Raw genomic sequence first — 21,351 nt, 5'->3', positions numbered from 1 at the left:
TGTTGCATTTACATAGGACTTCTGCCCCCCCCCCCCCTTTTTTTTTTTTTAACAGGATGGAGAAAGGCGGTATCGAGAAGCAATTGCTCGGAGGAAGATTAGACTGGACCGGTAAAGCAATACCGGGTGCTATGTAATCTATAGGACTACAGGGGAGATTAATCTGAACTGGTCTCCCATCTCAACCAATCAGACTCCAGCTTTTATTTTCCTGAAGCACCTTTGAAAATGAAAGAACAAATCTGATTGGTTGCCATTTTGAACTCCTCCGCTTTTGTTTTGCACCAGTTTTAATAGATTTCACCCTGTACGTCAGTGTAACTCTCCTTAAAATATTTTTTTTTGTTCAGGATAGGGACAATTTTCAACTCTTAAAATCTTTATTGGGGTCTCATCAGTGGCGAGAATCAACATGAGGCCGCCCCCTGGTTTATGTTCACACTTTTTTAGACCCCTTTATCTAGAGACGTTGGGGGACGCCGGAATGGTGAAAAGGGCTTAACACAAAGGGGCCTATCCTCCCACAACCCAACAGACACTAGTGTACCTTATAGCTCCTCTCTACGCCATCTTGTAGCTGTGTCATTCAGAGGGGTTTTCTGAGATCTTTTTACTGATGACCTATCCTCTGGATAGACCATCAGCATCTGATCGTTGGGGGTCTGACACCCGGGACCCCCCGCCGATCAGCTGTTTTTAGAAGTATCTCCGCAACCTCCTCGCAGCGTCACGTTCACTGGTCACATGGCCTTGGTGTAGCTCAGCCCCATTACCAGACACAGCCGCTATATAATGTACAGACTGTGCTTGGTGAGCAGAGAGAAGCATACGGAACTACCGCGAGCGCCGGTGTCTTCTCAAACAGGTGATCGACGGGGGCCCGGGAGTCGGACCCTCACCAGTCAGATACTGATGTAAAAAGACCTTGGAGAAAAAAAACATTTAAAGGGGTTTTCCATGCTCTTGATATTAATAACCTATCCTCAGAATAGATTCTGAATATTTGAAAGGTGAGGGTCTGCCCACCGATTAGCAGTTTCCTGCAACCTCTGGCTGATTACTTTTGGGCAGCATAATTGTAATTATAAAGTAATTTTACTATAATCAGACATGGCTTTTTGATAGTTATGCAGGTTTTTTCTGTTAACAGCAAATATGTCATCTCGTGCAAACAGTCAGAGGTGCCTCTGTCAGTCCCATGGGACCCCTGCAATCAGGTAATTTACTGAGGATCGTCAGTCTTATGTCTGTCCGTGCCTTAACAGCAAATTCTAAAATGTATGAACAGAGGCATGACCCAAAGGTCCTGGGCCCCAATACAAAATCTGTAACCCCTTCAACCTTCTATGTGCTGCTTATATGGCTATGGGTTCAGTTTGGTCCGCTTCAAACATCAGGGGCCCGGTGCAACTCAAACTATATTGTACTAATTAGATTGTAGGCTCTTCAGGTCAAGGGCTTCGAAATGGGAAAATCTGTTTAAGCTTACAACTTTTATTAAATGTGTACATTTTAGGGAGGTCATGCACCTTTTTGTGCCTTGGTTGAAAAAAAAATAAAAAAATTTGAGTCTTTACCTGTGTAGGCAAATTTCTGAAAGCTTTTCAGCTACTTTTGTCGCAAAAAAAATAAATAAAAGTGTACGTTGTGGAGCATACCATATTTACATCAGTTTTTGCAACTCTTTCTGCCTCTCGCCACTTTTCAAAAGTGGCCCAGATTTTTTTCCAAAATGGCCAATCACTTGCCTTTTTGGGCGATCCCGCTTCATTGGCTTAAAGGGCTATTCAAGTTTAAATTTATTTATTTATTTATTTGTGCCCTACAAAATTACTGTGCCCAGCAAATAATGTCCCTAACACTAATAGTGCTGTAAACATAACGTCCCCCCAAAAAAATTGTGCTAAGTTGATACTGTAAATCACAGAAGAAATGCACCAAACGGATATGCCACTGACTATACTGGCTAGTCATAAATGCAGATATTAAAAGCTGAGACTTTTGCCAATATATTCCTGTCAGGAAGATATCGGAGCCCACATGCACCACGTCACGGCTCTCAGCATGGCAAGGGGTCCTACCACTACGCTACCTATGTGGGCTCCGATATCTTCCTGACAGGAATATATTGGCAAAAGTCTCAGCTTTTAATATCTGCATTTATGACTAGCCAGTATAGTCAGTGGCATATCCGTTTGGTGCATTTCTTCTGTGATTTATGATTATATTTTCATCCGCACAATGCTCCATTTTGTGTAGGATGCCTTTGTGGTGCATGTGGACCGCGCCGACATCCTCCACCGTATGCAAAATATTTTTTGCTGGGGATAGTCGTTTGCTGCGGTCCACATGCGGTGGGGCTGCTCCCCCAATGAAAAACACGCTACAGTGTTAGGGGTTGAGCAGCTCCCCCAGATTTGCCACTATATTTCTGTGTTTTTGTCTTGTTTTATATGTAGTGTATGTGCCTTTACCTGGCATTTAAACACTCTCCTTTGCACCTGGTAGCCTCCATCACATGGTCTGATATGGGTGTGGCTCAGTCTGGCTTTGTTCACATTGCACTAGTTTTCCTGCTAGGCGGTTGTGTGGAAGCTTGGCTGTGAGCTGGATTACATCACCCTCAGACCTTGTTCACACCATAGGTAGCGTAGTGGTAGGACCCCTTGCCATGCTGAGAGCCGTGACGTGGTGCATGTGGGCTCCGATATCTTCCTGACAGGAATATATTGGCAAAAGTCTCAGCTTTTAATATCTGCATTTATGACTAGCCGGTATAGTCAGTGGCATATCCGTTTGGTGCATTTCTTCTGTGATTTATGATTATATTTTCATCCGCACAATGCTCCATTTTGTGTAGGATGCCTTTGTGGTGCATGTGGACCGCGCCGACATCCTCCACCGTATGCAAAATATTTTTTGCTGGGGATAGTCGTTTGCTGCGGTCCACATGCGGTGGGACTGCTCCCCCAATGAAAAACACGCTACAGTGTTAGGGGTTGAGCAGCTCCCCCAGATTTGCCACTATATTTCTGTGTTTTTGTTAAGTTGATACTGTGCCAGGGTGCCCCCCCACAGTAATGGTTCTCCCCAAAGCCCCACTAAAAGTAATAATTTTCTGCCAGGCTGAACTAAGTGCTAACATTGCTCCCATAAGTAATATTGTGCCCATACTAGTAATCATTCTTACCATAGTCCTCCAGTAGAAAGAATTCTCCTAATGTGTGCCAGTAGAAAAATGCCCCCTTATAATGCATGCCAGTAAAAAAATACCCCATTATAATGTGCGCCAATAGAAACAAATACCCCCTTAGAATGTATACCAGTATAAAAATGCCTTCTTATTATGGGTGCCAGTGCAAAAAGTGCCTCCTTATAATGCGTGCCAGTGCAAAAAATGCCCCCTTAAAAATGCGTGCTAGAGTAAAAATGTTCCCCCTTAAAATGTGTGCGAGTACAAAAAATGCCCCCTCCTAATGTCCCCATAGTGCCCCCTATAATGTGTGCCAGTACAAGAGCATGCACATCTTATGTGTGCCAGTACAAAATGCCTTTATTTAGTGCTCCCTGTAGATGCCCCCATGTGGTCCAAAAGCATGGGGCCAAATAAAAAAAACAATAAACTCAAATACTTACCTCCATGTGGCTGACAGCAAGGCCTGTTTCCAGAGCTGTACACTGCCCCTCTCAGGCGGTGAGATGTTGATTACGTGTGGGGCATGGGAGCGATGCAGGACGGCAATACAAAATTGGCGGTGCGCTACTGGCAAGGGGGGACCCTGTGGGCCCCTGTGGCTTAGGGGCCAAGTCTCAATTTCTGTGACCCCCTATACTGTAGCTATGTCCCTGGATATAATAATGTTCTGCAAGCAAAATTTTAAATAGTGTGTTAGAAAATTCTATTGTCTACATAAATAAATGTAATCATTAAAACCGGAATACTCCTTTATTTTCTTTTTTAAAGCTATCTCTAGTTAATCTGACTGATGTTCAGATGATTTGTACAAATGTACGACATACAATTGATCGGCCGATGCTATTGTTATGTGTATGGCTGGCGCTATGTACGAGGTTATGTCTTGGCTTCTGTTATTTTCACTGTTATAATCCTCCGCAGGTTTACCTCAGCTACAACAATGTGTCTGCCCTGAAAATGTTGGTGTCTAAAGCTGACTGGGGCCTGGCTGCCGAAATCAATAAGGTACTAGATATGAATTATTCATTTGTAAGCATTTAAAGGGAACCTGTCCTAATATAATACAGTGCAATCTGCAGGCAGCATAATATAGAGCTAAAGGAGCTGAGCAGATTGATATAGTTTTATGGAAAAAGATCCAGTATAACTTACATTCATTTATGTCATTGCTCTTGTTATACAGTACTTAGGAGTCATGTGGGCGGTCCTACTCAGCAACTGGTAATCGGTGAGCGGTGAGTAACACTGCCCACATGACTCGTTAGCATAAAAAGCTGAGATAAATGAATAAATTAAAGTTTTATGAATCTTTTCCCATAAAATTATATATGAATCTGCTCAGCTCCTCCTGCTCTATTCTATAACATGCTGCCTGCAGATTGAAGTGGATTTTCACGGCGACAGGTTCCCTGTAATTTGATGTACAATATCTCAATAAAGGTAATGCTGAATTTGAACATATAATATATAGAAGTCATGTTCCAAACTCCTTTTCCAGAAAATAACAATATATTGTGGTACATTACAATACAGCTATGCTTCCAAAACCAACAAAAAAATTGACCGACTGATCATTTTTGACACTGCAGTCACATAAATGTTGAAATAGGTTTAACCCTCCATAGGGGGTTTTCCGATTTTATTTTTTAACTGATGACCTAGCCTCATTGTATAGGCGGCTACGCTTGGTATCGCAGCTCAGACCCTTTTTAATTGAATGTGAACTGAGCTTTGCCTAGGCCACGTGACGTCATCTAAACTGTGAGAAGGCCACAGCGTCCCGGGTGTCAGGATTGAAAATTAAATCTCAAATATTGTCCTTCTGTAGCAGTCAACACATACTGTATAATAAGACCTCCTATATAGATAGGTAATCCATTGTCAGGCTGCTGTGAGAGGAAAATCTTATCGGCAAGGTAATCAGTATTCTAATAGTAGGTGTAGAATTGGGTTAACAGTATGTCGGCTCAATTGTTCAGGCCTAGATAAAGATGCCCACAAAAGAGTATTTTATGGATTAGTGTAATGCTCTAATTGAGTCGCTACAGGGAGACTCTATCTGGCCTCAGTGGCGGTCTGACTGAGAGAGTTAAGCGTCCAAACAATGAGGAATTTACAGGACGGTAATTACAATGCATGGAGTTAAAATAATATTTTAAAAAAACACCCGTTAAAAATAAAAAAAATATAATATTTACATATAGTGTGCTAACTTTAATGGAAGTGTCCCTTTAAGAAAAAAAGAAACAGAAAAATTAGGACATGGAGCATAATAACGTGTGCTGCTTCACAAAGAACGTTTGTGCAAAGTATATGGAAGAGTGAGCTTCTGTATAACGGTCCAGTCCTCTCCTCCACGTAGGTCCGCCTGTACACCTTGGAGGACGGCTCATTTCTATCCTTCAAAGTTGAAATTCTGGTGTCCATTGATGCAAGACAAACCTTCAACCTGCTCTCTGATCTGACCCGTCGCAGTGAATGGGATCATTATTACAAGTGAGGGAAGAAATGGGGAAAATATATCAAAATCTGTAATCTGTTTCCCCGCATTTTTATACTGTATACCGCATGTTCTTTGTAGGGAATGCCGACTCCTGCAACAAGTGAATGAAGATGATGCAATTTATCACGTAGTCAGCACCGTGCGTAGTGCAGATGGCAAGCTTCAAGATTTCATCATCCTGGCTTCTCGGCGGCTACCCTGTGATGTTGGGTAAGATCTGATCCTAAACCACTTGTCTATTTAGTTCCTCAAATCTAGTATACTCATGGCATATTTCCTTTTACAGAGACCCTTATGTTATAGCGTTTCGCTCGGTTACCCTCTCTACCCATCCCCCCTGTGAGGAGTACACCCGGGGAGAGACTCTTTGCTCCGGATTCTGTATCTGGTCACAAGGACCCATGACAAAGGTATTGTTTTTAACTATTTGGCCTAATTGAGCAGACAGGAAGCAAGGTTATGTTAGTCCCAAGAGCGTAACTATAAGGGGTGCACAGGTAGCAGTTGCACCCAGGCCCTGGTGCCTAAGGGTCCCAATGACTTCCCTGCCACCTCAGGGGACAGGCAGGAGCGTAGCTATAGGGGGTGCTGAGGGGTCCCAAAGACCCTTGTCCCGCATAAGAAGAAAGTGCATGCTGGTCAAGTTACACCTCTGGCTGGAGGGAAGGGGTTAGGTCAAGAATTTGGCATGGGAAGGGGGGGGGGGGGTAGGGGCATTAAATTTTTTGCCTCAGGCAGCATGAAGGCTATGTGCTTCCCTTCCCCTGACCACAAAGCACTGAGGGAAGGGGGGCCCAAGCTGAACTCTTGCACCAGGGCCCATGAGCCTTTAGCTACGCCCCTGGGGACAGGGGTGCAATAAATCGCAATGTGATAATTAGGTCGTCCCAGGAGGCTCGTCTTATGTCTTTGGTAACAGCCTTTAGTCTGCTTATTGATTTATAGGGCATCAAGTTATTTTTTTTTTAAACCATGTTTTGCACGGTTATATAAAAATATACATTGCAAGGAGTATACAAATGCTTACCATATGCCATGCATTTGGTCAAAAGGGCAAATCGTACATTTAAAGGGGCATACTTAGTATACAAGCATCCCATGCTGCTGCTTTAGGGCCCTTGGAGAGTGCAAGCCCAGCCAAGGTTGGTCTAACCTCCTTTGGTGAGAAATTGGAATCTGTCCAGGACTACCCTCATCAGAGTGGGTGCAGGATTGGGCCAAATGGCATGGGAGGGAGAAAGAAACACCAGGCCCTTCTATCCTGGATGGCAAAACATCTGATGCCCTCTGTAAGTTCTATGTGCTCTGCAGATTCACGACCATTGGCAAGTCATCTGTGGTAGGATCTTCCGTGATTAGAGGCATTCATGTTATTGAAAGACCCAAAGTAAAGTGTACTGTGCTGCAGTATAACGACCTGTACTGGATACAATGGGTAGTAGTGTCATATATGAGATCTGCCGCCCACATAAAAGTGCCAACCAGCAGAAAGCCACCACTAGAAGGAAACTCTGGCACCAGGAAATTTACTAATAAACCAGACACAGTGGGGGAGATGGGGGTGTAAAGTACAACTGGCTGAGTTGCCCATAGCAGCCAATCAGATTCCACCTTTCATTTTCCAAGGGAGCTGTGAAAAATGACACATGGAATCTGATTGGTTGCTATGGGCAACTCAGCCAGTTCTACTTTACACCAGTTTGATAGATCTCCCCCAATGTCTTGCAGGGCTAGCTCAGCTGAATGCAATGATATCTTTCACTTAACCATCCATTGCTTCATTCTGAAGAAAAAGTACTCTTGGTGCATATGCAAATGAGCAGATAAGTGCACTACAGCCACTCTGTGCACCTCCTCCTTCCTCTGCCAGCTCTTCCCTCTTCTTTTTGATTGATAGGGCTAGGTTACTACATAGTTACATGGCTACTTGGCCCTGTCAATCACAAAGGAGGGTCTGGCAGAGAAAGCAGGAGGAGCAAGGGTGCACAGAGTGGCTTGAGCCCGCCTTGAGTGCACTTTACTGCTCATTTGCATATGGATAAAAAATACTTGCTCTCCAGAATGAAGCAACAGATCACTAAGTGAAAGGTGTCATTACATTCAGCTGAGCTAATCCTACAAGACATTGTACCTGGTTTATCAGTGATTTTTCTGGTAGCAGACTCCCTTAAAAAGAACGTTGCAGGTCTGTGGGCCTTGTATGAGCCACTATGGCTGCCCCCGCTGTATATATGTCCATGGATATGTTTATAGTTGATGATTTATTGCCCATTTGAATACATGGCTATACAATGGTTTTGAATAACCATGTATTGGTTGTAATGTTTTTTGGGAGGGTGAAAACCTGCAATGTTTCCACTTGAAGTTAAAGGGCATCTGTCAGCAGTTTTGTACCTATGACACTGTCTGATCTGTTATATGTGCGCTTGGCAGCTGAAGACACCTGTGTTGGTCCCATGTCCATATGTGCCCGCATTGCTGAGAAAAATGATGTTTTAATATATGCAAATGAGCCTCCAGGAGCAACGGGGGCGTTACCATTACACCTAGAGGCTCAGCTCTCTCTGCAACTGCTGTGCCCTCTGCACTTTCATTGACAGGACCAGGCAGTGAAAACGTCATCGCACCTGGCACTGACAAAGTGCAGAGGGCGCGGCAGTTGCAGAGAGAGCAGAGCCTCTAGGTGTAATGGTAACGCCCCTGTTGCTCCTAGAGACTAATTTGCATATATTAAAACTTCATTTTTCTCAGCAATGCGGGCACATATGAACATGGGACCAACACAGATTCCTTCAGCTGCCGAGCGCACATGTAACAGGTCAGCCAGTGTCATAGGTACAAAACTGCTGACGGATGCCCTTTTATGACAGCCATATTAGCTTGTATATCTGCAAAGTTTTATGGAGTATTTATTAATATTTTATTTTTTATTTCTTCTGCAGATCTCCTATTACAATCAGTTTACCCCAGGAATTGTCTCGCAATTAACTACCAACATCACCGGATTATCGTCAGATTTCGCTAGCACTTATCAAGCCTGTGAGCGATTTCTTATTGACAATGTGAAGGACTCTAACCCGCCGTAAAACACGGATCAGATTTATGAAAATAGTCTAAAAGAAAAGCTGTCTTTGAAGCCCGTAGTAGCCAATCACAGCACAACTTTTATTTTGTGTGTTGCTCCTAATAATTGAAAGCTGTGCTGTGATTGGTTGTTGTGGTCCACCAACAGTTTTTTGATTAGGTAATTTAGTAATTCCGCCCCATAATGCATTTGTAGACCCGTCCTTATATTCAGTGCATATAACATGCCCATCACCCAACAGACTGCCCCGTAAACATGGCCATACACATTAAACGAACATTGACTGAACCCAACAATTTCAGCGTGACCAGCCACCGATATAATGTGTATGAAGATGTCCTCCCTGTCCCCTGATGGCAGATATTAGACATGGACTTCAACATGCTCGATCCTTCTGTTCACAAGGGAGTACTTGCCAACTCTCCCCAAACACGGGGGAGGCTCCTGGAAGAATGGGAGACCTCTTGGACTCCCAGTAGAGCGGAAAAATCTCCCAGGAACAGCAGAGCTGCTTTCTCCCCGTCGCTTTGCCATTGCTGCACTCACTCAGGCTGCAGGCTCCTCTGCTCAGGTCCCAACAGGATATCTTCCCTTCTCTTCCAGTTCAACTGCATAATAGTAAAAGGGAAGACATCTGGTCAGGACCCCAGTGGAAGAGCCTGGAGCCTGTATAACAAGTTAGGCTACTTTCACACTTGCGGCAGAGTGATCCGGCAAGCAGTTCCGTCGCCGGAATCTGCATTCCAACGGACAGCTTTTGTAGACGGATCCGTTTCAATTTTTTTCCACATTTCTAAAGGTCTGCACATGCGCAGACCGAAAGGACGGATCCGGCATTGGGGTATTTTTAATGCCAGATCTGGCACTAATACATTCCTATGGAAAAAAAATGCCAGATCCGGCATTCAGGCAAGTGTTCCGGATTTTTGGCCGGAGATAAAACCGTAGCATGCTGCGGTATTATCTCCGTCCTGAGCAGTCAAAAAGACTAAACTGAAGACTGAAGGATTGCTCTCCATTCAGAATGCATGGGGATGAAACTGATCAGTTCTTCTCCGGTATAGAGCCCCTAGGATGGAACTCCATGCCGGAAAAGAAAAACGCTAGTGTGAAAGTACCCTTACTAGGAAGCTTGGATTATTATTATTTTTTTAAAGCCTGGAGAAATCCTTCAAGCCCCATCCTGAGAACATTGTTAAATCTCCTGGAATCGCCCACTTATGAGTAACGCGTCCATTTTCAGCATAGAACAGCCTAGATTGTCTCTGAAAATTAGGGACAGTCCCTACCAAATCAAGACTGTTGGCAACTATGTCCAAGGCGTATGGTTACCCTAAGTCAGTGGTGGCGAACCTATGGCACGGGTGCCAGAGGCGGCACTCAGAGCCCTGTCTGCGGGCACCTGCACCCTGGAAAAAGTCTAAGGCAGGCATGCTCAACCTGCGGCCCTCCAGCTGTTGTAAAACTACAACTCCCACAATGCCCTGCTGTAGGCTGATAGCTGTAAGCTGTCCAGGCATGTTGGGAGTTGTAGTTTTGCAACAGCTGGAGAGCCGCAGGTTGAGCATGCCTGGTCTAAGGCATACCAATATGCCTTCGACTTTACCCGCCATTCATCACGGCACAGGCAGCGCACTAAATGTAGTCAGGTTATTATAGCCAAATGATAAAGTACATAGAAGATGTACTATACTGGACTGTAGTATTCAGGGTAAATTGCCGTGTTGGCACTTTGCGATAAATAAGTGGGTTTTTGGTTGAGGTTTGGCACTCGGTCTCTAAAAGGTTCCCCATCACTGCCCTAAGTCATAGGCCACCAATGCGTTAGGTAGGGAGGAGTGCAACCTAAAGAATGATGGATGTGAAAGGTTTGTCACCGCTGTTTGATCATGACTGTGTAGTTCTCAAGTTCAGTATTTTTGACACTTTGCACATAGGGCACTTTTTTTGTTTTTTGAAACCATTTGTGGCATTTTGACTGTTCTTCAGATGTAGCTTGAAATCCTCGTATGATACATATTCAGTGCTGTCAATGAAAATAAGTGATATGTAACATCGTGTGTCCTGTGCTGCATTTGTCGCTGTTACTGATCTAGTTTAATCAACTTTAAGATTCTCCACTGATCTGATATTGATGATAAGTCATCAGTACCTAGGTCCCAGAAAATCCCTTTAAAGGGGTATTCCCATCTGGAATATTGGTAGCATATGGATAGGACATGTCATAAATGTCTGATAGGTGCAGATCCCACCTCTGGGATGCACTCCCATCTCCAGAATAGGGACCCAATGTGAGCAGAGAGCAAGCCGTGCATGCGCAGCCACCTTCCATTAACTGATATGGGACTTCTGAAAAAAGCTGAGCGCTGGCTATTTTCGGAAGTCCCATGGTGATGAAAGGAGGGGCTGCTACACTTGTGCAGCAAGTGGAGAGTACGTTGTGCTGACTGGCAATAGACCTTACAGGAAAATTTCCCAGTGGGCCGGTGCCCAGGGGTCTACTTGAGCCCTCCTCACAGCAGTCCAGTGGAATTTTTTGGGGATGTATTTTGTGCAGGACTGTGGTATTTGGCTATTTTGGGAGGTATTGTGTGCCGCAAGATGGTACTGCTGGCCTGCCTACCTGTGTTAGCCCTGACTTCCACCAATTTGTACCAGACTACAAAATGAGGGCACTTTTAGTTTTTTTCCAGGGCCACTTTAAGTTCCCAGTCCACCCCTGGCAAGTACAGTGTGCTTTCTGTTCACTTCAGAGCCAGGTTCTTGAGGTAGGAGCGGGTCTCGCCTCTGGGACCAGCACCTATTTGACATTTGAGGCACATCCTATTAATATGTCCATAAATGTTCCAGTTAATATTATTTCAGCCCAAAATTATCATCTTTTGCTTTGCCTCAGAATTATTTAGACCTTGCGTAGTTCCATCAGGTACGTCACCATGATATTTGCATTTGACAAAGTCTTCGAAGGAATCTATCATTTTAGGACTCACTTTTATTGTATATATTTGTAAATCAACGCATTAAGAGGACAATGTCGGATCAGTATATTTCTCGTAGGTCGAATTTACATATATGCCAACAAATCTTTATGGAATGAGAGATGACACTGGACCTTCTCCCAAAAATACAGTATCCATTGTCCAAAGCTGACCAGGTGCTTTGTGTGACCCAGCCAGCCCGTCATACCACTATCATCCCATAGTCCAATAGAGAACAGATAAATCAATTATATAACACTACACACCCACCTCTTCAACTAGTGGATTTTCCAAGAGATTTACGATGAAATTACCCAAAAACATCTATATAATTTAAGTTGGTCCTACAGTAATGTGCATCAAGTGAGGGTCCTTGAGTGATTTTACTTTACGTGCTGTAGATACTTGTCATGAGCGAAGAATAATAATCTGGTGGTAGTTTGTAATAGACACCGTTTTCCGTGTGGGTTCTGATGGCCATCAGTCCATGATACCCATCCATGAATGTCCCCTGCTCAGCGGTGTGTTCCACAGTAAGAGTATACATGTGGGAGACCTTCATTAGATTCACAGTATTCAGCCAGGCCTTACCCAAGATAACTGCTTGTAGCTGGAATGAGACCTCCTGCATGACTCCTTTGCAGAGCTGAAGCATGTCCTGCACCATCAGCTCTGTATAACCCCCGTCCAACCGTTCTATGGGCCAGCCAGGAGCAATCGTAACTGCCGAAAAGATGGCGTTGATGCTACCGATGAAGTCTTCTCCATAGAGATACCCAGGTGTACTGAAACTCTTATATGACACATCCATACCAATCCATACTGGAAGATATAGGCCTTTCTGGTCATTTAGTCTCTTCAAGGCATGGAGTGTCTCGTTGAGTGAAACATGGTCTTTTGGTTTCAGAAAAACTCCCCAAAGATTTTTGTTGCTATTAATCAGCTTCAGAAGATCTTCCAGTGGAAATGCTGCTGATGACTTGGCAAAGATCACCACCGGTGATCTTGATTGGACTTCTACATGAAGAGTAAGCATTCCAAAACTACCTATATAAGAGAGAGGACGTTGTAAATATTCCAACAACTTAATTACCGTAAACAGTCTTCCTGTAAGATCATTTGGTAGAGCATCTTCCTGTGCATATAGGAACTCCATCTCATAAGGAAAAGCTTAGGGTACCTTTAAGTTTTCTGGTATTGAGTTCCGTCCTAGGGGCTCAATACCGGAAAAAAACGCTTCAGTTTTGTCCCCATTCATCGTCAATGGGGACAAAACTGAACTTAACAGAACGGAATGCTAGTCATTTAGTTGAGTTTCCATACAGGAGAGCAACCTGCAGCATGTTGTATTTTGCTTTCCGTCCTGGGGATGCGGAGCAAAACTTATCCGTCATGACCCCAATGCAAGTCAATAGGGACGGATCCGTTTTCTCTGGCACGTCTCCCATTGACTTTCAATGGAGTTAATGACGGATCCGTTTTAGCAATGTTAAAAATATATTAAAGATAATACAACCGGATCTGTTCAAACTGATGCAGATGGTTGTATTATCAGTAACGGAAGCGTTTTTGCTGATCCCGGCCAGATCCAGCAAAAACACAAGTGTGAAAGTAGCTTTAGAAAGGCCATTTTTTTCGTCAGCATGCTCTTATCTTGTAGCCTAAGTCACGGGCTTGTTCACGGACATGCATCGGCCTGCTTGTTTGTTTTGTTTTTAGAATATTGATATTACCACTGAGGGCACGTTCTGGGTGTTGCACTACCCCATGATCAGGGGTGCCATATTAAAAATGTCTGTAATGCCTGAGGCAGGGGAGTAAGAGGTAGAAGCACTAATTAACTATGTAGTTTAAAGGGTTGTACCAAGTTTTAAAGTTATGCCATATCCACAGGATAGGGGATAACTGACTGTCCCTGAGAGCGGGGGTCCTGTTCCTCTGTTCTGAAGGATCGGAGGTTCGAGGATGAGCCCCGCAACTTCATTCAGTTTCTAAGGGGCTGCCGGAGATAGCCAGCTATTTCTGGCAGTCCCATAGAGAAAGAATAGCATGGCAGGGTGCATGCTTGACCTCCTGCCCCTTCAGGAGGGGAGAATGGGACCTCTATTTTTGGGATCAGTTGTGGTCCCAGCGGTCGAATCACACGCACTGTTCAGTTAGTTGGATGTGATAGGGAAAAACTTTCACAACCTCTATAATGCCTTGATCATGCAAATAGGGACTGTGGTAAGGTTTTGCATGATCCTATACTGCATGTTCATGAAAAAAAAATATAAAAGAAAATCACCAAAATTTGAGGTTGCAAAGTGGGATGTCATGGTGCCATGGCAGCCATTTTACCGTCTGAGTGGACAATATGCAAAGAGGTATCTCCCAAGGAAAGAGGACCGCCTCGCCAGTGCCACCTTGTGGAAGTGGCTACCTATGATTCAGAATCCAACTTTTTAACAAGCCTTGAGACACGACAAGGAAAAATAGCCAAGCCAGATATCCATCCGTAGACAGCTGTTTCGGGGATGGATATTTGGCTTGGCCATGTTCCCTTGTTAAAAAGTCAGATTTTGACTCCTAGGGAGCCACTTCCACAAGGTGGCGTTCGGCAGAGGTTTCTCTTTCCTTGTGAGAGAACTCTTTGAATATTATTTTCCCATTGCCATTAAAGGCGTTATCCTGGAATTAATATTGATGACCTATCCTCTGGGTAGGTCATCAATATCAGATTGGTGGGGATCCAACACCTGGGACTCTGGACGATCAGCAGTTAAAAGAGGATGGGCCCTCTGTGAACATCATGGCCTCTTCCTAGGCCATGTGACATCACCATACATCGGTCACGTGGCCTAGTTGCAGCTCAGCTTCATTCAAGTCAATGGGGCTGAGCTGCAATACCAATCACAGCCACTGTACGATGTATGGCGCTGTGCTTGGAAGCCACCTGGTAGACTCCCATGGTTAACAAAGCTCTGGCGAGCAGTTTCCTGAAACAGCTGATCTCCGGGGGTGCTGGGACTAGGACCCTTTCCGATGTAATATGGATGACCTATCCTGTGCATAGATGAACAATATTTTTATCCTGGATAACCCCTTTAAGGGCTCTTTCACACGAGCGGATGCCGTGCGGGTAATCCGCTGCGTGAAAGAGAGCCAAGCCCTGCCAGGACATCCGAGACACGGAGCATAACATGAATGATAATGCTCCGTGCCTCTCTGTGATCTTTTTACTACAAAATCACAGTGAGATAAAGTTGTCACCGTGATTTTGTAGCGAATCAGAGTAATGTGCCTGGTTCACCAGCAGATGGCAGCAACAATGGAAGAGCTACAGGGACCGAGGATGGAACCTTCTTTCCATTCTCTTCTCTCCCTCCGGGGAGACGTTTAGTTAGTGAAGGTCAGTCTAGCCTACCCCTTCTAGGGGAGAGGTCGTGTCTAGCTTACCCCCTGCTGGGGGAAGGCTGTGTTCCAGCCAGCAGAGCACCTTCAGCTCTGCTGGACTTAGAGGCCCAACCTACAAGCCTCAGAAGCCAGGAGGAAAGGTTCCCTGGATAAAGATAAAAGATACCGATAAGGATAAAGACTAAGGCCTCTTTCAGACGGGCGTTGCGGGAAAACTTGCGATTTTTCCACGCGAGTGCAAAACATTGTGATGAGTTTTGCACTCACGTGAGAAAAATTGCGCGTGTTTGGTACCCGAACTTCTTCACAGAAGTTAGGGCTTGGGATCAGTGTTCTGTAGATTGTATTATTTTTCCTTATAACATGGTTATAAGGGAAAATAATAGCATTCTGAATATAGAATGCATAGTAAAATAGCGCTGGAGGGGTTAAAAAAAATAAAATAAAATTTAACTCGCCTTAGTCCACTTGCTCGCGTAGCCCGGCATCTCTTCTGTCTCCTTTGCTGAACAGGACCTGTGGTGAGCATTCATTTCAGGAACAGGACCTGTGGTGACGTCACTCCGGTCATCACATGATCCATCACCATGGTAAAAGATCATGTGATGGAACATGTGATGACCGGAGTGACGTCACCCCAGGTCCTGTTCAGCAAAGGAGACAGACGAGATGTCGGGCAGCACGATCAAGTGGACTAAGGTGAGTTAAATTATTATTTATTTATTTTTAACCCCTCCAGCGCTATTTTACTATGCATTCTATATTCAGAATGCTATTTTCCCTTATAACCATGTTATAAGGGAGAATAATAATGATCGGGTCTCCACCACGATCGTCTCCTAGCAACCGCGCGTGAAAATCGCACCGAATCCGCACTTGCTTGCGGATGCTTGCGATTTTCACGCAACCCCATTCATTTCTATGGGGCCTGCATTACATGAAAAACGCACAAAATAGAGCATGCTGCGATTTTCACACAACGCATAAGTGATGCGTGAAAATCACCGCTCATGTGAACAGCCCCATAGAAATGAAGGGGTCGGTATTTAGTGCGGGTGCAATGCGTTCAACTCGTGCATCGCATCCGCGCGGAATACTCGCCCGTGTGAAAGGGGCCTAAGTCAGGCTACAGAAAGCTAGGTACAGAAAGGAAAAGTTTCTATTTAATCCTGTCAGCACAGCAAAGCAAGAGAGTGACAGATGTAGCAAAGCCAAGTGTATTGCCTGCCAGAATTCATGCTAAAACCTACTGGTAACCAAGACAAAGTTGGAAGATTATTTCCTGATTAAAGTTTATTCAAGTAAAGCTGCTGTTCAACGTTATACACAAAATCGAAAAAAAAATATATAAAACACCATATATCTAGGATAACAATGTAAGAAATAGGTAGCAATGACCTTAGTGCTGTATGGAAACACTGGCCTTCCGTCCTACTGCCCCTGAAAAGAATGTATTACATGTCCCAAAAAGAAGGGATTACAGGTGAGACCAGATAATAAAATTCAGGTTACATATAACCAAGCCTCTATCCAGTTACATAATAATATATAGAAGGGATGTCCCATAATGCACATAAAGCACTAAGGTCATTGTTACCCATTTCTGACATTGTTATCCCTGATTTATGGGGTTTTATATATATTTTTTCAATTCTGTGTAATAAACTGATATTTTTTGATACTTTTATGGGTATGTTTTTTCTTGGGAACATATCTGTAGGTTATATTTTACTATTGATTCATCAATATCAGATGGGCGTGTGTCCGACACCCCCGCTGATCAGCTTTATGAGAAGACGGTGCGAGCAGTATGCGCGCCACGTCTCCGTCTCTCCTCCTGCTCACCGCTGCTGTCTATGGCAAAGCAGCAGAGCAGGAGGGCAGACTGCGCATGCCGTCTCCTCATACAGCTGATCGGCGGAGATGCTGGGCGTCGGACCCCCGCCTATCTGATAGGCAAGGTCATCAATATTAACAGCCCGGAGAACCCCTTTAAGTCTCCATATCATGGAGCACTTCCAGTAAGTCATACAGGGCTGGTCTCTATATGAAGAGCCAGCACCCTACCTTAACAGTCTGAGTGGAAAAGACTCAGGAGGGAGTCACGGGAGAGCACAACTTGTACTTAGGAAAATTATTATTGATATTTGTATAAAACAAAAACCGGATAGAGTCGGATAGAGTTAATATTAACTGTGGGTTGTTCCAGTTACTACAGGGTGCATTTTGAGACCATAGACAGAACGCTCTGACATCATGACCCCCACGCCAGGAGACACTTTTCTTACTTGCTAAAAGATTCTGTACTGTGGAGAGGTTTTCTTCTGCATCAAACCATTTCACCGATATTCCATCATGATCGTCGGGGTGAAAGTACATCTGAAGACTGCCCCCGGTGTAGAACAGTTTCCTCCTGCTTGTATTCACTTTAAAAAAATACACACAAGTCAAATCACATGCGGCGTCACAAACTAAGCTGCAGGCAGCGCTGGTGGAGAACGCCGTCGGCGTGTATGCCAAGCTCAATGTGGGTACAGGAGAGTCACACTTAGGCCGCTTTCACACAAGAGTATTTGCAATCCGTATGGGGCCCAGATTTTATGTTCCGGAATCCGCTGCTAATGTTAAAGGGTCGTCTCACTTCAGCCAATGACATTTATCATGTAGATAAAATTAATACAAGCCACTTACTAATGTATTGTGATTCTCCATATTGCCTACTTTGCTGGATTTATTCATTTTTCCATCACATCATACACTATTCGTCTCCATGGTTACAGACCACCCTGCAATCTATCAGTGGTGGTCATGCTTGCATACTATAGGAAAAAGCACCGCCCCCCCTGGTGGCTGGGACAGTGGGAGCGCACATAGGCTGGTGCTTTTTCCTATACTGTGCAAGCACGACCACTACCTCTGGATTGGAAGGTGGTCATAACCATGGAAACGAGCAGTGTATAATGTGATGAAAAAATGAATCCAGGCAGCAAAGGAGGCAATATGGACAATCACAGTACATTAGTAAGTGCCTTGGGGTACTTTCACACTAGCGTTAGAAGAATCCAGCAGGTAGTTCCGTTGCCGGAAATGCCTACCGGATCCGTAAATCCGTATACCAATGGATATCATTTGTTTGCGGATCCGTCCAACAAATGCATTGCAAAACCGGATCTGTCTCTCTGATGTCATCAGGAAAACCTGATCCGGTATTTTTTTTTTTCCATAGATTTAAAGGTCTGCGCATGCGCAGACTGGGAAACCGGATCCGTTTTTTCCAGAACACTGGGTACCGGATCTGGCATTAATACATTTCAATGGAAATTAATGCCGGAATTCCGGCAAGTGTTCCGGAATTTTGGCCAGAGAAAATACTGCAGCATGTTGCGGTATTTTCTCCGCCCAAATACCATAAAAGGGACGGAACGGAAGACATCCTGATGCATACTGAACGGATAAGACGGAACTCAATACCTGAAAACTTTAACGCTAGTGTGAAAGTACCCTTAACTTAACTTTCTCTACATAATAAATTCTATTTGCTGAAGTGAGACAACACCTTTAACGAATAGAGCTATTTACGTGGGCGTATATATTCCATCAGTATTTTAAATCTGCAGCATGTCTGCTTTTTGTGCGTATTTTTTTTCCCCAAATACACCCATTACAGTCTATGGGAGTGCATCAAAAATGCAAGGAGGAAAGAATACGTATGTAAATCTGAAACAATACTGATGGTATATCATCAGGAATCCGTGCGTAGTCCAGAGCCAGAATACGGACTGATTTCAGTTTGCTCGCGTGAAATAGGCCTTAGGGGACGGCTACATGTTCAGGATTCCTGATGCAAGTTTGGAAGCCGAAACCGGGAGTGAATTCCTGATAGAGGAGAAGTCGCATCTGTCCTCTATACTGACTCTCCTTTTATGATCCACTTCGGATTTTGGCTTCCAAAACTGCATCGAGAAACCTGAATGTGTGGATATACCCTAGGCCAGGTTCAAACGTGACTGAAAATACAGAGGAAATATCTGCTCTGCTCTGTCTCCACAGCAAAAAAAGCAACAAAACTGCAAGTATTCATTCACGTGTGAATACAGCCTTAGGCCTCTTTCACACGGGTGTGTGCGCCCCGTTGCCGTATTGCAGATCCGCAATACACGGGTGTCGTTCCGTGGGCATTCTGCATCACGGATGCGGACCCATTCACTTGAATGGGTCCGCAAATCCGGAGATGCGGAATGGTGCGGAACGGAAGCACGGAACGGAACCCTACAGAAGCACTACGGAGTGCTTCCGTGGGGTTTCGTCCTGTACTAACGTTCCGCAAAAAGATAGAACATGTCCTATCTTTTTTCAGAACGGCCGGATCGCGAACCCATTCAAGTGAATGGGTCCGCGATCCGATGCGGCTGCCCCACGGAGTGTGCTCATGCATTGCGGCCCGTAGCATGACCATGGAGCGCACACGCCCGTGTGAAAGAGGCCTTAAGGTGCCGCCGTCCAAGCAGGTTTTTTGATGCCATATTTGAAGCCAAAAGCAGGTGTGGATCATAAAAGGAGGAAAAGAATTGTAACACCCCAGAGTGGTGTTACCATTTCTGCACCTTGCTACTGTCTTTATTGGTCTAACCTCATGTCATATTATGCATTTATTTCAGGTCCTCCACGCTGTGCATTTTTTAAATTTATTTTTTTGGGAGGAGGGGATAAATCATACTTATAAATGTAAAGTTAATATAGAGAACAAAGAAACTAGTTTCGATCTCCCTGTTTTGAATAATCCCATAAACTCCCCAATTGCGGTGGTCCTGGATAATACGTCCTGTGCTGGAGTGTGGGTTACAAACTTGGATTGACAAAGTTATAAAACCATTCCAGCACTAAAAACACAGGATTGTGCACAACCCCCAGAAACCCATCCCACACGTCTCAATCATGATGATGGCTCCCATGATTAAAAAACCGTTTAGGGTTTGAAACATGTAAGATGCACCCCTGGAGGCTGTGCACAACCCCGTGGAATAAAGAACTGTTTTTATGACAATAGTATTTTATTAAATTTTAGAGTATCACCATACACAATTTCATCTGTGCATATACTTACGCATAGTATAAGCCATTCCATGTTATTGAACAAGTTTTTGCTTACAGTTAGGCCTCATGCACACGACCGTTGTGTGCATCCGTGTCCGTTGTGCCGTTTTCCGTGATTTTCTGCGGACCCATTGACTTTATGAAGGAAATATGTACTGGAACATATATACAAACATTGCAGGTATGAGGCTAGATATGTTCCAGACTATTAGTAGGAACATCCGGATTGTGCATCCATGGATCCGAATCTCTCTATATGAGGGATTTGGTAAATTATTGCATATACAAAAGACATTAACAGCATATAAAGAAAAGAGAAAGGGGTAAAACAAAATCGTACACTCTCAGCGTTCCCCCAGTAGCACCCGCAGAATTTACTTGCTGGGAATAGTGGCAAAAGTAGAGGAGAACCAAATTTGCCAAGCGGACACAAAACAAGGATAAGTATGCTATCATCTTTTCATAGGCACATGACGTATTTACCAGGTCCGCAACTTCTTGTATCTCGCTATAACCATCGTCGGCTGCTGCAAATTTTTGGGTAAAGTCAACACTGAATTGCCAAGGAGCATATCTGGGTTATCAGTGGTCTACCGGCACCTTGATGGTAGGGTTGTGTGATCTTCAGTGCTTGGTACCTCTCCTGGATTCCACCATGCTCCATTCATGGGGGAGGTGTTGAGGATCTGGAGGTTTGTCCTTCTGGTAGTTAGAAATATCAATATTCCAGGAGGATAGAAGCGTTTTGCCCGCATCTACAGAGCTGATAACCTGAAAGACCCCATCTTTGTTGATTAAGATCTTAACAGGGAATCCCTAGTGGTAAGCAATTTTGTGCTACCTCAGAGTTAGGGTGACTGGCGCTAGTTGACGTCTTTGTTCCAGTGTCACAGCAGAAAGATCAGCGTATATCTTAATGGATTGGTATGAATCTGGGAGAGTTCCTCTCTTTCTGGATGCCTCCAACACCTGTTTTAAACGTGAAAGAAGTGGATTTGCGCCAAAACATCTCTAGGAACAGTGACGGGTAAATGACTTGGTCTTGGCAGCCAGTGAGCTCTGTCAATGGTCACATCGTGCATCGTAAGGGATGGCAGGA

The 21,351-nt window shown here is 44.3% G+C and overlaps 2 protein-coding genes across 3 annotated transcripts in view; one reads left to right on the top strand and one right to left on the bottom strand.

Annotated features, from left to right (window-relative positions):
• The window catches only part of ACOT11 (acyl-CoA thioesterase 11), a 31,016-nt gene extending 21,352 nt beyond the window's left edge, over nucleotides 1-9,664 (top strand). Inside the window, exons 10-16 of the mRNA XM_044301905.1 lie at nucleotides 56-111; nucleotides 1,151-1,217; nucleotides 4,118-4,201; nucleotides 5,559-5,692; nucleotides 5,778-5,909; nucleotides 5,986-6,109; nucleotides 8,642-9,664. Coding sequence (XP_044157840.1) covers nucleotides 56-111; nucleotides 1,151-1,217; nucleotides 4,118-4,201; nucleotides 5,559-5,692; nucleotides 5,778-5,909; nucleotides 5,986-6,109; nucleotides 8,642-8,785 — 741 coding nt within the window. The 3' untranslated portion in view covers nucleotides 8,786-9,664. The remainder of the gene's footprint in view (nucleotides 1-55; nucleotides 112-1,150; nucleotides 1,218-4,117; nucleotides 4,202-5,558; nucleotides 5,693-5,777; nucleotides 5,910-5,985; nucleotides 6,110-8,641) is intronic.
• A 2,019-nt stretch (nucleotides 9,665-11,683) lies between these two features.
• Nucleotides 11,684-21,351, bottom strand: part of FAM151A (family with sequence similarity 151 member A) — a 42,289-nt gene continuing 32,621 nt past the window's right edge. For both annotated transcript variants that reach the window (XM_044302207.1, XM_044302208.1), the window contains 2 exons: nucleotides 17,447-17,584; nucleotides 11,684-12,809 (listed from right to left, as the gene is read on the bottom strand). In XM_044302207.1, coding sequence (XP_044158142.1) covers nucleotides 12,151-12,809; nucleotides 17,447-17,584 — 797 coding nt within the window. In that variant the 3' untranslated portion in view covers nucleotides 11,684-12,150. The remainder of the gene's footprint in view (nucleotides 12,810-17,446; nucleotides 17,585-21,351) is intronic.

Source organism: Bufo gargarizans, chromosome 7 (genome assembly GCF_014858855.1).
Source record: "Bufo gargarizans isolate SCDJY-AF-19 chromosome 7, ASM1485885v1, whole genome shotgun sequence".
In the NCBI taxonomy this organism is placed as follows: domain Eukaryota; kingdom Metazoa; phylum Chordata; class Amphibia; order Anura; family Bufonidae; genus Bufo; species Bufo gargarizans.
Note: the sequence above shows the minus strand (reverse complement) of the source record. Positions and strands in the feature narration are given on the sequence as shown.